This window comes from Stylophora pistillata, chromosome 2 (genome assembly GCF_964205215.1).
Source record: "Stylophora pistillata chromosome 2, jaStyPist1.2, whole genome shotgun sequence".
NCBI lineage: Eukaryota > Metazoa > Cnidaria > Anthozoa > Scleractinia > Pocilloporidae > Stylophora > Stylophora pistillata.
In genome coordinates, this window is record NC_142520.1 from 29,489,315 (window position 1) to 29,500,762 (window position 11,448).

The 11,448-nt window shown below is 37.8% G+C and overlaps 1 protein-coding gene and 1 long non-coding RNA gene across 4 annotated transcripts in view; both read left to right on the plus strand.

Moving 5' to 3' along the window:
• Window positions 1-123, plus strand: part of LOC148738255 (uncharacterized) — an 8,189-nt gene extending 8,066 nt beyond the window's left edge. The window contains exon 3 of the long non-coding RNA XR_015996936.1: window positions 16-123. This is a non-coding gene — a long non-coding RNA (uncharacterized LOC148738255). The remainder of the gene's footprint in view (window positions 1-15) is intronic.
• Window positions 124-3,867: 3,744 nt separating this feature from the next.
• On the plus strand, window positions 3,868-10,167 carry LOC111325861 (protein Wnt-8b-like). Of its 3 annotated transcripts, XM_088748833.1 has the most exons (7): window positions 3,927-4,016; window positions 4,443-4,563; window positions 7,192-7,325; window positions 7,694-7,730; window positions 7,898-8,054; window positions 8,375-8,619; window positions 9,197-10,167. In XM_088748833.1, exons 3-7 carry the CDS (start codon window positions 7,237-7,239, stop codon window positions 9,635-9,637), a joined length of 969 nt encoding a protein of 322 aa, XP_088604959.1. In that variant the 5' UTR covers window positions 3,927-4,016; window positions 4,443-4,563; window positions 7,192-7,236; the 3' UTR covers window positions 9,638-10,167. The 3 variants fall into 3 exon arrangements, with proteins under 3 accessions (XP_022785513.2, XP_088604959.1, XP_088604960.1); XM_022929778.2 differs by lacking the exon at window positions 4,443-4,563 and having other exon boundaries at window positions 3,868-4,016; XM_088748834.1 differs by lacking the exons at window positions 3,927-4,016; window positions 4,443-4,563 and adding an exon at window positions 6,116-6,134.
• Window positions 10,168-11,448: the final 1,281 nt, after the last annotated feature.

Genomic DNA, 11,448 nt, shown 5'->3' on the forward strand with positions numbered 1-11,448 from the left:
TTTTCTATCCCACAGGTGTTTTGACATCATTGAAGAATGTAAACACAAGGGAATAAAGTCGTCTGGACAAACATACTTCTTGTCACATAAAGAACGTTTACGGAAATTTGTCATCAATCGGCCAAAGATGAATTTAGTCCAGCGCACTGATGAAAATCTAGGGCTACTCGAAAAGACCTCTCACAGATAATCATCGCCTGGTTTGTCCCGGTTCCTAACAATCAAATCAATCAAGAGATACGATAAGTACTGAATCAAGAACAACTTTGAAATAAAAAACTTGCAAAGTATGCTTGTAATTTGTCGATCTGGTTTGTAGGCCTCATTCACATCATCGGGCGTCTGCTTTTAAAGAGTTTAAAAACAAATAACCCCAAACCCTTTTTGGCCCTTTAGCTTCCATTTTACATCCTCAACTTTCAACTTGGGAGGCTTACTCCTACAACTAAATTAAATTAGATGGGACGTGTAGTAGAAACAATCTCAGCTGAAGTGCCTACGTATATATATATTAAGTCCCGCAAGGACTAATAAAGGTGAAATTCTACATCGAATTTGATTTTAACTTACATCGTTTATTTGAAAATGTCAAGCTACAACCATTTTTCTTAACCATGTAAAGAGATTGTATTGTGCTTTACTAATCGAGAACAAAATTGACTTCACCGTGTCAAGCGGTCCGAAGGAGTACTTCAATAAAATTTTGGAAATATTCTGCATCTTTATGAGAAGCTTCCATACGTGGTCTCTTCTCCATATTTGGAACCTTTTCATGGGTGCATGATCCTGAATTTGGCAAAATCACTTTTTCCCATCTGGGTTGATTCAATTATGATCCAACCAGCTCAAAAGAGAACAACTGTCAAGCAGTTAACAGCTTGACTCCCACTAAAGCAATTACAATCTTGACGAGTTGCCAAAAAAACAAATTCCTGTACTATATATGAAAGACGAATTTACGAAGTAAAAGCTTCAAAAACCGGAACAGTTTGTTGAGGTCCATTGTGATCATAAAAGAAGCAAAATGCAAAATAGAGAGAAAGGTAAACTGAGACAGTTATCTTAGCCTCAGTGTAGCGAAATGTCGTTCTGTCGTCCGCCCTGTAGGTGATCTTCCCCCCAAAAAGAATTAGATCAAACATAGAGTATTTATCATGAAATCAGTTCAATTTCCAGAAAGGTCTTTAGGAGCCTGATGTCTGACAGTTAAATAGTACTTAAATTTTAAGATACTCGTATTTCCTAACTGGCTTTTAAAACTCCAAATAAATTAAATGAATGGTTAGATCTCTATTCATGTTACGTCGTAAATAGTTTATCTACAAAGGCTCGTATAGAACCTGATGGCGTTGAAGGTGTTCCGCTTTGCGGTTAGGGTTAAGATGAATGCACCCATTTGTTTTGAATCCGAAAACCAGAAAGTAGCTGGCGTTTTGTTGTTTTTTCTCTCTACTGAAAAGGAGTGAAGAAGTTTCAAGAGAGTTAAAAACGTTTGCAATAGATCTGCTTGCTACGCAGTTGCCTATTCCTGAACAAAAATGACTACATTTGATATTTTTAATTGGTATTTTTTCTTCAATAAAGGACCCAGATAAAAAATTGATGTGCCTTACTAGGCGGATTTTTTTAAATATCATTATTAATATCATGTCATGTATTGTAAATCTTGTAGAGCTCTCGCAAGCAGATCAATATGACGTATATGCATTTCATGCGTTAATCGCTGTTTTATTTTTGTCTCTGTTTTTTTCTAACCTTGAATGATTATCAAATGTAAAATGTTTAATCAACGAGCAGTGTGGTAAGATTGGTGACGCACTGATCAAAAGGAAGCATGAAATAAAATATTTGACTTCTTTTAGAATTTTTCGTTTTTCTTTTCCTTCATTCCAAGTTAAGAAAACAATAGTGATTAGTTGACAGCGTGAATATTTTGAAAAACAAAAAATAGAAAATTAAAGTTTGATGTGTTTGAGTTTGGAAGAAAATGTGCAAGTGAATGTCCATTATTATTTCTATAATAATAAAAGAAATGTCACCGGTGGTAGTGGCATAGTAACCAGCTGTAGCACTCCCTCTAGTTTTCGTTTAAAAATTGAACGCTAAAATTTGATAAATTAAGCCCGGGTTGATTAAAGGTGATGCAATAAGATATTTAATCGCTATCCTTCGCACCTTGCACCATTACTGCAAGAATAATTTGCGAGAGCTGAACGTAGAGCTCCACTTAAGGTGAACTTGGAGAATGCTTCTTTCAGCTACTACCATCTTTGCAGATGTGGCAAATTGTAATTTTTTTAAGTATGTCCACTTAGAGTGATATCAGAAATTTGAAAGATCTAATGTGAAGACACATTTTTCTGTCCTGGAATTTTTTCCCATGAAGTCGGAATTTAGAGTAATTAAAAGTAATTGAGATGGCTGAAAACGTGTTCCTCTAACCACTGTCGACAGATTGGCTTGGAACAATGTGATTATTTCAAAGTATGAGTTAAAAATAAAACAAGCTCAAACAACACGTGCATTTCTTGACGTACTTAAAAGTCGGCAAATAGATTTATAGCAATCTGTATGTTTCTGTAGGAAATGACAGTCGCAGGAGGCTAACAAAAACTCACCTTTACAAATTGATACTGGGGTTATTAACATAAAACTTATATATATTTCACACGGCTAAAAATGCCTCGACCAAGTTGAAAACTTGCTAAACGGCATACTCGATAATTGCCAATAAAAGGATCTGTTTTGACATGGACTCTTCAGTGCTGCAGGCGATGAAAAGGTCGTGCCCTTAAAATTTGTTCCCAAACAGTTGAGCGTGTTACAAATCACGTTCTCTTTAGGTTCGTCTATCGTGCCTACAAGGCTAACATTGTTGTTTTCCCTTGATTTATTGTAATTTTATTTCTGCGTCGTCGATTGCAGAAATGAAAAGTCCGTGAGAGAGTGTGTTTTCTTCATCGATGCTGTAAAACATGTTTTAACCTTGACTTGAAGGAAAACACTTTTAATTCCTTTTGGATCAATTATTTTGCGATCAAATTCATCCATCTGTTGCAAATACTCAGAGATTACTATATACTAATTACTGTATAAGCTGACAGTATTTTTAGAAGGTGTTTTTCGATTAAAACCACGCAATTTTTCTAATATGGAACAAAATATGTAAATTTCTAGCTTTTACCATTCCTTTATTCTTTTTTTCTCGGCCACCGAATGATTTAAGTAATCCGTTTTCATATTCGCTCTGAAATTTCAATCTTTGCGTCCGGGGTTCTGTTTGTTTAGTTGGTTTTTCGTCTCTCTCTCTCGCTCTCCCTCTCTTCTTCCCTCCCTTCTTTCCCTCTGTTTAGAGTTGTTTACAAATGTCGTATATTGCCTTCAACACGTCACAACAGCAAGTTTTGACTTTTAAAATCTGCATTAAGCATAATTGCCCAGGAGAAATTCCTTTATATGTCATTAACCACACGGAGTACAATGCGAGAATGTGACGAACACGCCATCAAAAACCAGCATAAAAATAGGTCAACCATTTTTTCCTTAGTGCTTTTTTTGTTTGAAATACGTAAGTGAAACTATTGGTAGACGTTTTTTGCTTTTTACACGTAAAATAGAAACATGTTTTCGAATGTATCAAGTTCCGAGCTGTTTTTCGCATCCTGTGTTTGTTATGAGCAGTTGCTTTTACGTCAGTGCTAAAGCTTAACGCATATAGAACGAAATGTAATTGAATAAAAGAAGCTTTCGATGTTCAAACTTAGCGCATTAAAGTCAGTGGTGTCCACGGACAAAATACCCTCTGATATCCTCTTGAATCATAAATAATGCTAAACCACAATAGAGAAAAAAATAATTCCAAAGAAATCTCTTCCTGACACTTTCTCGGGCTGCTACTTAAATGAGCGTTCTGTCGACGCCGTCAACTTTGTGTGCTAGACGTCCGAGGAAGCAGAGCTCTCGGGAACTGTGTCTGCAGCCGGACTGCAAGGCCAATCATAACTCAACTTATATTGGTAAGGTATTTGGTCCTATTACTGGACTAATTGCATCCCAGTGATTATTACGGATCATTTTTTAGCATTCTCAACTCTTCAAGACGAAAAAACAACCTCAAATTAACCGAAAGCTTTTCAGCAAACTCTGCGGTAACTTCATGCGTCTTCGTAGTTGAAAGCTTGATTCGATGCAAACAAAGTTTTGAGCGAGGGCTGTGATCTGACGAGTCACCCGATGCCTGCTAACCTAAATATGCCATGTCGTTCTGATCCGCCCCAGAGCCTAAGTCTGTGACTCTTGAGCCGTTTGGTTTAGAAGAGTTTAGATTATGACCATTACAGTCTTAAACTGATGGGTGTGGTTTTGAAAGAGACAAAATTATCTTCGGTCTTTCTATGTTCCTCTCGAAAGCGAAACTAGGGTATTCTTTTTCTTTCAAACAGGTTTTTAAAGCTATTATTTCCAAAGAAAACCGTTTTGCGATATCTTCGTCTACGAATTCCGCGTCGTTACGATCAAACCGAACACGCTGGAGCTCTGTAGACTATATGATTGCTTATAAAGGTGCCACGTCCCTCAGTATTGGTAATCACAGTGAAAGCTCAGCCGGCAGACCGCATGAACTTGCGACCTTTTCTGTTTCATGAGCCGTGATAATGTTTGCAAAAAAAAAAAATACATTTTACCACTGTTCTTGACACTATTATCGAAAGTCAAGTACTGATACTATAGATTCCAGTCATTTGAAACGAGTGTAAATTACAGGTTTCGGACCAATTTTAAACTTGCAAGTGTAACCGATATGTCTGTTTTATGGGTTCTTCCTCTCGTAAACTTATCTTGAGGACAGTTTGTGTTTTCTCAATCTATAATGCGTCCAGTTTAATATAATTATCATAAAAATCGCTTATCCTTCAGTTTCTCATTCAATCCAATTTTTCTGAAGTGTTTATGGCAAGCATATCCACTTTCAAAAGAGTTTCAGTTTTAGCCGGGAAATCTCTGATACCAGCACTCTCTATGAAAGATGGATTATTGAGATTACGTTAAGACTGGTGAGACCTTTGGACTATTGTCTTGGTGCATATGGAACTGAAAAACAACTCATTTTGCTTTCGTTGATACAACTAAGCTAATTTCATTTCTAATTGTGTTTTTTCTTGTGACATTTAGCATGGATAGAAAAACTTAACGAAAGAAACTTTGTTGAACGTCAAATTAATTTATCTCGACGTTTAGGATAACTTAGGAGAAACGCTAGACTGTAAGGTAATCGATGGGCAGTTGCCATTATCTACAACTTGTTCCCTTATTCGGTATTTACCGCCATGAAATATATTTGCAATAAAAATCGAGAAAACTACATTTCGGATATTGTTTCATTTAGGATCATTATTTCGTGGGACTGACATTGCCAGTGTTTGTTCGTTAGCTTCAAAGGCTTCCTTTCACGTGACTTCGTCGTGCTGCTTGTAACTGGTTTAGCTGAAATTTAAGAAAATTAAAGGTCGAATTTCTGTGGAATTGATGTGCACTTGAAGATCCTTACTATACTCGAGTATCGCTTCCAAATCAGTCAAACTCATTCCAGACATAGAGACAAGGTTCATTACAACTGAGGAGAATTCACGTCCCTTTTATTGCAAACTTAGCAACATTTGGTGGAGTCGCAGTTTCGTATGCATTTAATCATTGTGTTCTGTGGCAGATAAATCGTGCTAGAGAGGAAGCCGTAAGTTTTGACCTCTCAAAGAGAACTGGGAGGGGGAATGTCATCGAGGGGCTTTTATGCCAAGATCTAGAGATTTTGTGGTAAGCGTTCGCAAAAGAAAAAGAAAGAATTCTTAAATCCTCCAAGAGGAATTATGCCTTTCTGCTGTGTGAGGTGAGACGAGACGTCCAATGCCAAACCACAATAAGGAAAACTATTTTAACTCATGTCAATCACACGCGACTAAAATTCTTGGACTGAATTTCAGATCAGAGTAAAGCATAAGGAACCTGATGAAAGGGTGTAGCTCAGTATATCTTGAAACAGTGTCACTGTCAACTTGGCTTTTGAAGAAACGATAAAATTAGAACTAGTTTCAAGCCAAGCAAATTTTAAATGAGACAACTTTTTTCCAGCAAGAAAGGTCAGTAGCAATTTTCTTTTCATAGCTACCAGGAGGAAGATGAAACATACTTAGAGTAATGATCAATGATACATCCAATCACTGATAGATTAGCTGGTGGCAAGACAGTCGATGATGTGTGGTAAATATGATGGCATGAAGTGCCCGAAGATATTCAGATTGACTCGAAAGTTGCTTCACTTTCGTCCAACATTACTAATATCCTCACACGGCGAGAATTTGAGCTCTAATCTACACTAGTCAGTGGTATAGACTTCTTAAAATTGCACCTGAATAATTGTCTAAAGAAAAAAGATATTTTGCACAGGCTTAAGCGCTCACCTCATCTAGTGAGCTGGATAACGTTTCTTGTTGGATCTCTTTCATGCCCGACATCTCGCGCATCTCAAAACCACAACTTTGTACCTCACACAGTCTTATTTATTTTCGTATAAAACTAATATAATTTTGTGAGTAACTGCAGGTAGATTAAGAGCTTATCGTGCATCCATTAAAGCATATATGGTCATATATGACCTTATCGACAACACTTTTTTCACTAATTCCATTGACATTAATTGCTGCATGAACTACGTGCATTCATTCATTCATCAGGGATGCACCCTCTTACATGACATGACTTCAAAAATCGGCTTTGTACTGCTCACAGTTTCCTGACTTTGAGTACAACTCTCTCCATTGAGCTAACCGCCTCCCGGTTAGCTCAATGGATAGAGCACTGGACTGTTGTGCGGGAGGTCGAGGGGTCTTAAAATAATTGAGAAGAATTTGCTACCTTTCTATGACATAAAGAAATGGTTAGATACTAGTCTTCTCGGATAGGGACGAATAAATGGAGATCCCGTCTCCTGCTGGGTTGGGATAGGAGACGTTAAGTTCCCACACTCGAGATTACTGTGTGATTGATGTCCTCCCCTGGGGTGGGATGGGTGGGTTAATAGAGGGCTACAGGATTATCAGTTCAACTACTGTCACGTGCTACCTCTCTTTAAAGAGGATTTGATCAATTAAGGTGTTTCTAACATCCATCATTGATGGATTTTTTATTATTTTCCAGATTCAAATTATTACTCGCTGATATTGTACCGGACTGAACTTCGTGATGTCAGAAATGAGGTTTTTAGTGATTTTTCAAGCAATCATGGTCACCTTGACTTTCTTGGACATAGTCACTAAAACAGAAAGTCGAAGGTAAGTCACATCAGTTCACAAAATAAAAATTTAAGGAAATCGCCAATTCTAGGATGGATCCAGGGGTGTTTCGGGTGGTTCGGTCGACCCCCCTAAATTTTCCCTCAGAACGCTGGAAATCATGTTTCCGAAGACCTAATTTTCAAAATCTTGAACCCCTCAGAAGGGGAACAATTCTCCAAATCCCCCTTGACTAAATCCTGGATCCGCCCCAGCAATTGACAACTCAGACATGGCGGATTGCGATGCCAGCTCTTTACTTGTTACTTTTCTGAAAAAGCTAAATTTATTTTCTATACTTAACCTGGCAGTTTATTTTTTTACATTTTCCTCGTCAAAAATAACATTTTCCTCTTTTATTTCGGCAGAGCTGGTTCAGGATCAACCGTCTCTATTTCCATAGAGGTTTGTTACTCTCAGTTTCTTATTTCTGATCTTTTTAAAACTCAGATCACAGGTTGGTCTTCCTAGAACGAAAAGAATGGCGATTGGAATGGTTTAGTTTTTATTGGAATACCATTATCAGACGTTTTCTACTTATTAATTTCTTTTGTCGTTTTTTTTAAAATCAGGATGTTTCCACAAAATTGAAAATCAAGAAAGCTGGAGTAAGATGGGGTCTGAAAGAGTGCCAACGGCTTTTTAAAGACGAGCTCTGGGACTGCAGTTTTTATAACAAAAGCGTGACTGGAGCATTACCTGATTTTGTTCAAAGAACTCTGCCCTATGGTAAGAGGTGTCATAATCATTTCATGTATCATACACAACGTAACTTGTCATTGCTTTGAGCTGGACTAAATACATTGGGGAGAATCAAGGTTCTTCCTCAAGCTTCTATTTGGGGATCCTTCTTCTTTTATGGTCAAACTGATAATAACGATGGTGATAAAGACTATACTGATAGAAAGAACGAAGGACCAGACTGGAAATAAGATTTGTAAATAGGTTTAGAGATTAAAGATAGGTAATAGGGGTATTATTCCCTTCCTTCAAATGTTTTTAGCTATTGAACATAATATTTTTAAACAGCCAATTACTTTCTGTTGTAGCCAACAAAGAAACAGCGTTTTTACATGCGATCACAACTGCTGGCATCCTACGAGAAATCGTTTCTCAATGTGCTGCAAACAAAATCACCGAATGTATCTGTGAAAAAAAAGCAGGGCGAACGTCTAGATGTGGGAACAACCTGTCATTTGCTATGAAAGCAACGCGTAACCTCACAAGAAATGGAAAAAAAGGGAACAACGAACGAAGAGAAATTGAAAAAAAGAATCAAGAAGTGGGAATAGAGGTAAAAGATGTTTTCGTATATTATTTATTCGTATATTTCATGTTGTTTGCTCCGGCTTATCTGTCAATTTCACTGCCACTTTTTACTGAAATACGCATCTCTCTATCTCTTTCTACCACAACACAATGACTCTGCCTCCTTTTCGAGGAATCGATAGATACGTGATACCTCTTCAAGCTGGTAACTCACGTCGGGCTCCCTTCTTCTTTTCCCTTCGGAATATCATAAATTATTATAGAATTATTTTGTATGCTGGGAATGGAATAGTGCATGAATTTGGCGGTGCGTTATCAATGTCAGTGGCATGAACAATTGTATTTAATCCATATTCCACAATCCCGCGTTGCTTGGAAGCACTAATCTTAATTGTTTGTCTTTCGGGAGGCACCACCTGTATCTGATTCACTTGCAAAGACACCTTCCTAACACTCCAAGTTACTGGTGAAACTTTGCAAATGTTACCGTGATGATTGCTCATAGGCTTCCTATACAACCAGCTCTGGTAATTGGCTATGATTTGTATGGTAAATAAATCGCTCGTTGATTATTCTGACCGGTGTTTTTCATACCCAAACAGGTTTTCAAGACGAATTATGAACGAAATTGTCGTGGTAGAGTGCTAAGAAATTGTAACAATTGGCAGGAAGTTGCAAACGAACTGAAACTCAAATATAAATCTGCTAAAAAGACCAACAGTGCACAGCAGCAAATTATTGGGATCGGAAAGATTTTCCGGAGAAGTCGCTTGGTTCTGACCTATCAAGATTCGTCGCCTGATTACTGCGAACGTAATGAGACCGTTGGCTCGCCAGGTCTGGAAGGAAGAGTCTGCGGAAATAATGGCAAAAGAACACCCAAATGCGTATCCCTTTGTGCGCAATGTGGCTTGAGATCCAAGAAAGAGCAATTGAAGGGTCCTGGCAACTGCAAAAATTGTTCAGTAAGAGTCTGCAGGCAGCGGGGAAAAGGCCACCGCCACAACCATAAGGGTCAACCTAAGCGCAAAAGGCCAACTTGAGAAAGCATTTCCTCGTCACTACCCTTTAAGCTTTAGTCTTCTAGCTGAGACGCCTCTTACCGTAAGGCTCATAAATGCATCACTTACAGCTTTTAGTAACACATTAAACCCACATTTCTAACTTATTTTATAACATATTTCTACCACTAGATTACCAAAGACTGAACTTGAGAGTCGGCTTAAAAACGCTTTGTCGACCGCGCGTCCGGACAGGAAAGTACATTACGGTAGTTCTAAATGCGAGATTGTCAATAGATGTGATTGGCTTGTACAACATCAGAGTATTTTTCTCACAGTTTGTAACAAGCTGCATTACTTGTTAAGTAGATTGTTAGTAAGAATATTTTTCCTTGTCCCCTATAAAGCTATTTTCAGAATCACAGTATACCCTTGCATATTTTCAAGTATTACACTGTGTACTTTTAGACCGGCACAGCAGTTAATGAACAAGCACATTTCATGAATGTGTGTCGGCCTTGTTTAAAAACTATTTCCTCTGCGAAAAACCAACTAATAAATTGATAAACTTAGTTTTGGTAAAATCTTGTCATTTGTAGAAATTTACCAGTGTGAGCAATTCACACGTGTGCCTCTAAAATTTGCACTTTCTTTCAAATCAGTGGGCGATATCAGCTCGGTTACCATGATGCATCTGAACATGTAATTTTTTTGCATGAAGTTCATCCCAATACCTGACAAAAATGTCTTATTTGGACCTACCCGTTCTTGATAAACTGGCAACCCTCTTATAAACCCGCCATTGACGTCAGAACCTATTTGTTTCAGAGGAGTTATTAACAAGGACACAAGCCAGTGAATTTCCTTCTACAGCTCAAAACAAAATGATTAATCCACAGGATACATTTAATTAGATAAGCTTTTTTTCGGTAGTGTCGAGTATTCTCTTTACCAGCTTTTTATGAACGTTTCAATTTTTTAGCATGTTTTGCATGACAGCGGGTGTTTCTTATGTTTTCTTTTAATATGTTGCGTGTAAAATTGGTGCGCGACCGGCCGAAATAGATCCCCTTGCGCATACTCTACGTTTGACCGCTGTGTTGGTGAATTTGAATACTTACGTTGTAAGAGTTTCAATGTTGAAACTTCGGTTATTAATTTAGTGTGCAGCTTAAGAGGTCGTGCTTCCACGAGTTGAACTCCATTTACACCAGCAAAACATATTTAGTTAAACCGGGTGTGACTGAATGGAAATCAGAATCAGAGAACTGAAAAAAAAAAAAAAAAAGAAAGAATTTTCCATAGAATCTAAGTAATCGCTAACTTGTATTTTCAATGTGCTAAATTTGAAGTCGACAAATATCGTTTTAAGCAGCCTCTATGAAAAAAAAACAAATTTAAACTTGTTTAAAAAATAGCTTTGAAACATCATGTTTAAGTTTTTGCCGTTCCGCAAACGAATTCAACTGGGTTTGCACAATAATTATCACAGAGACTTTAAATAGCTCTTATTCCAGATCCGCGTGCGCGGTTTAGTTGGACAGCGGTCGCGTAAGCTTGACCCGACAGCCTCGCTTTCGCGTACACTAATACAGAAAGCCTGTGTCCAACTAAACCGCGTACGCAGAACTGGAATAAGAGCTATTGCAAGACTTCAGCATTTAGTTTCTCTTTCGATGCAATTCTCGGTGACACTAACTTTGAATAGTAAACGTCTTGACAATTTGGATGTTCTCAAGCAGTAAAAGGCCCCCGACTCCACCTGTATATGTACAGTTTATCGACTTCAAATAGACTAAAAACAAAACTCTTTGCAAGTTGTCATTCGATCGCAGCCGCCTCTCTTTCATGGC

Coding starts and splice junctions, on each gene's coding strand:
- LOC111325861 (XM_022929778.2), top strand. CDS start 7,237: ATGTCAGAAATGAGGTTTTTAGTGATTTTTCAAGCAATCATGGTCACC. Junction 7,731..7,897: donor CCGTCTCTATTTCCATAGAG/GTTTGTTACTCT, acceptor TTTTAAAATCAG/GATGTTTCCACAAAATTGAA. Junction 8,055..8,374: donor TCAAAGAACTCTGCCCTATG/GTAAGAGGTGTC, acceptor TTTCTGTTGTAG/CCAACAAAGAAACAGCGTTT.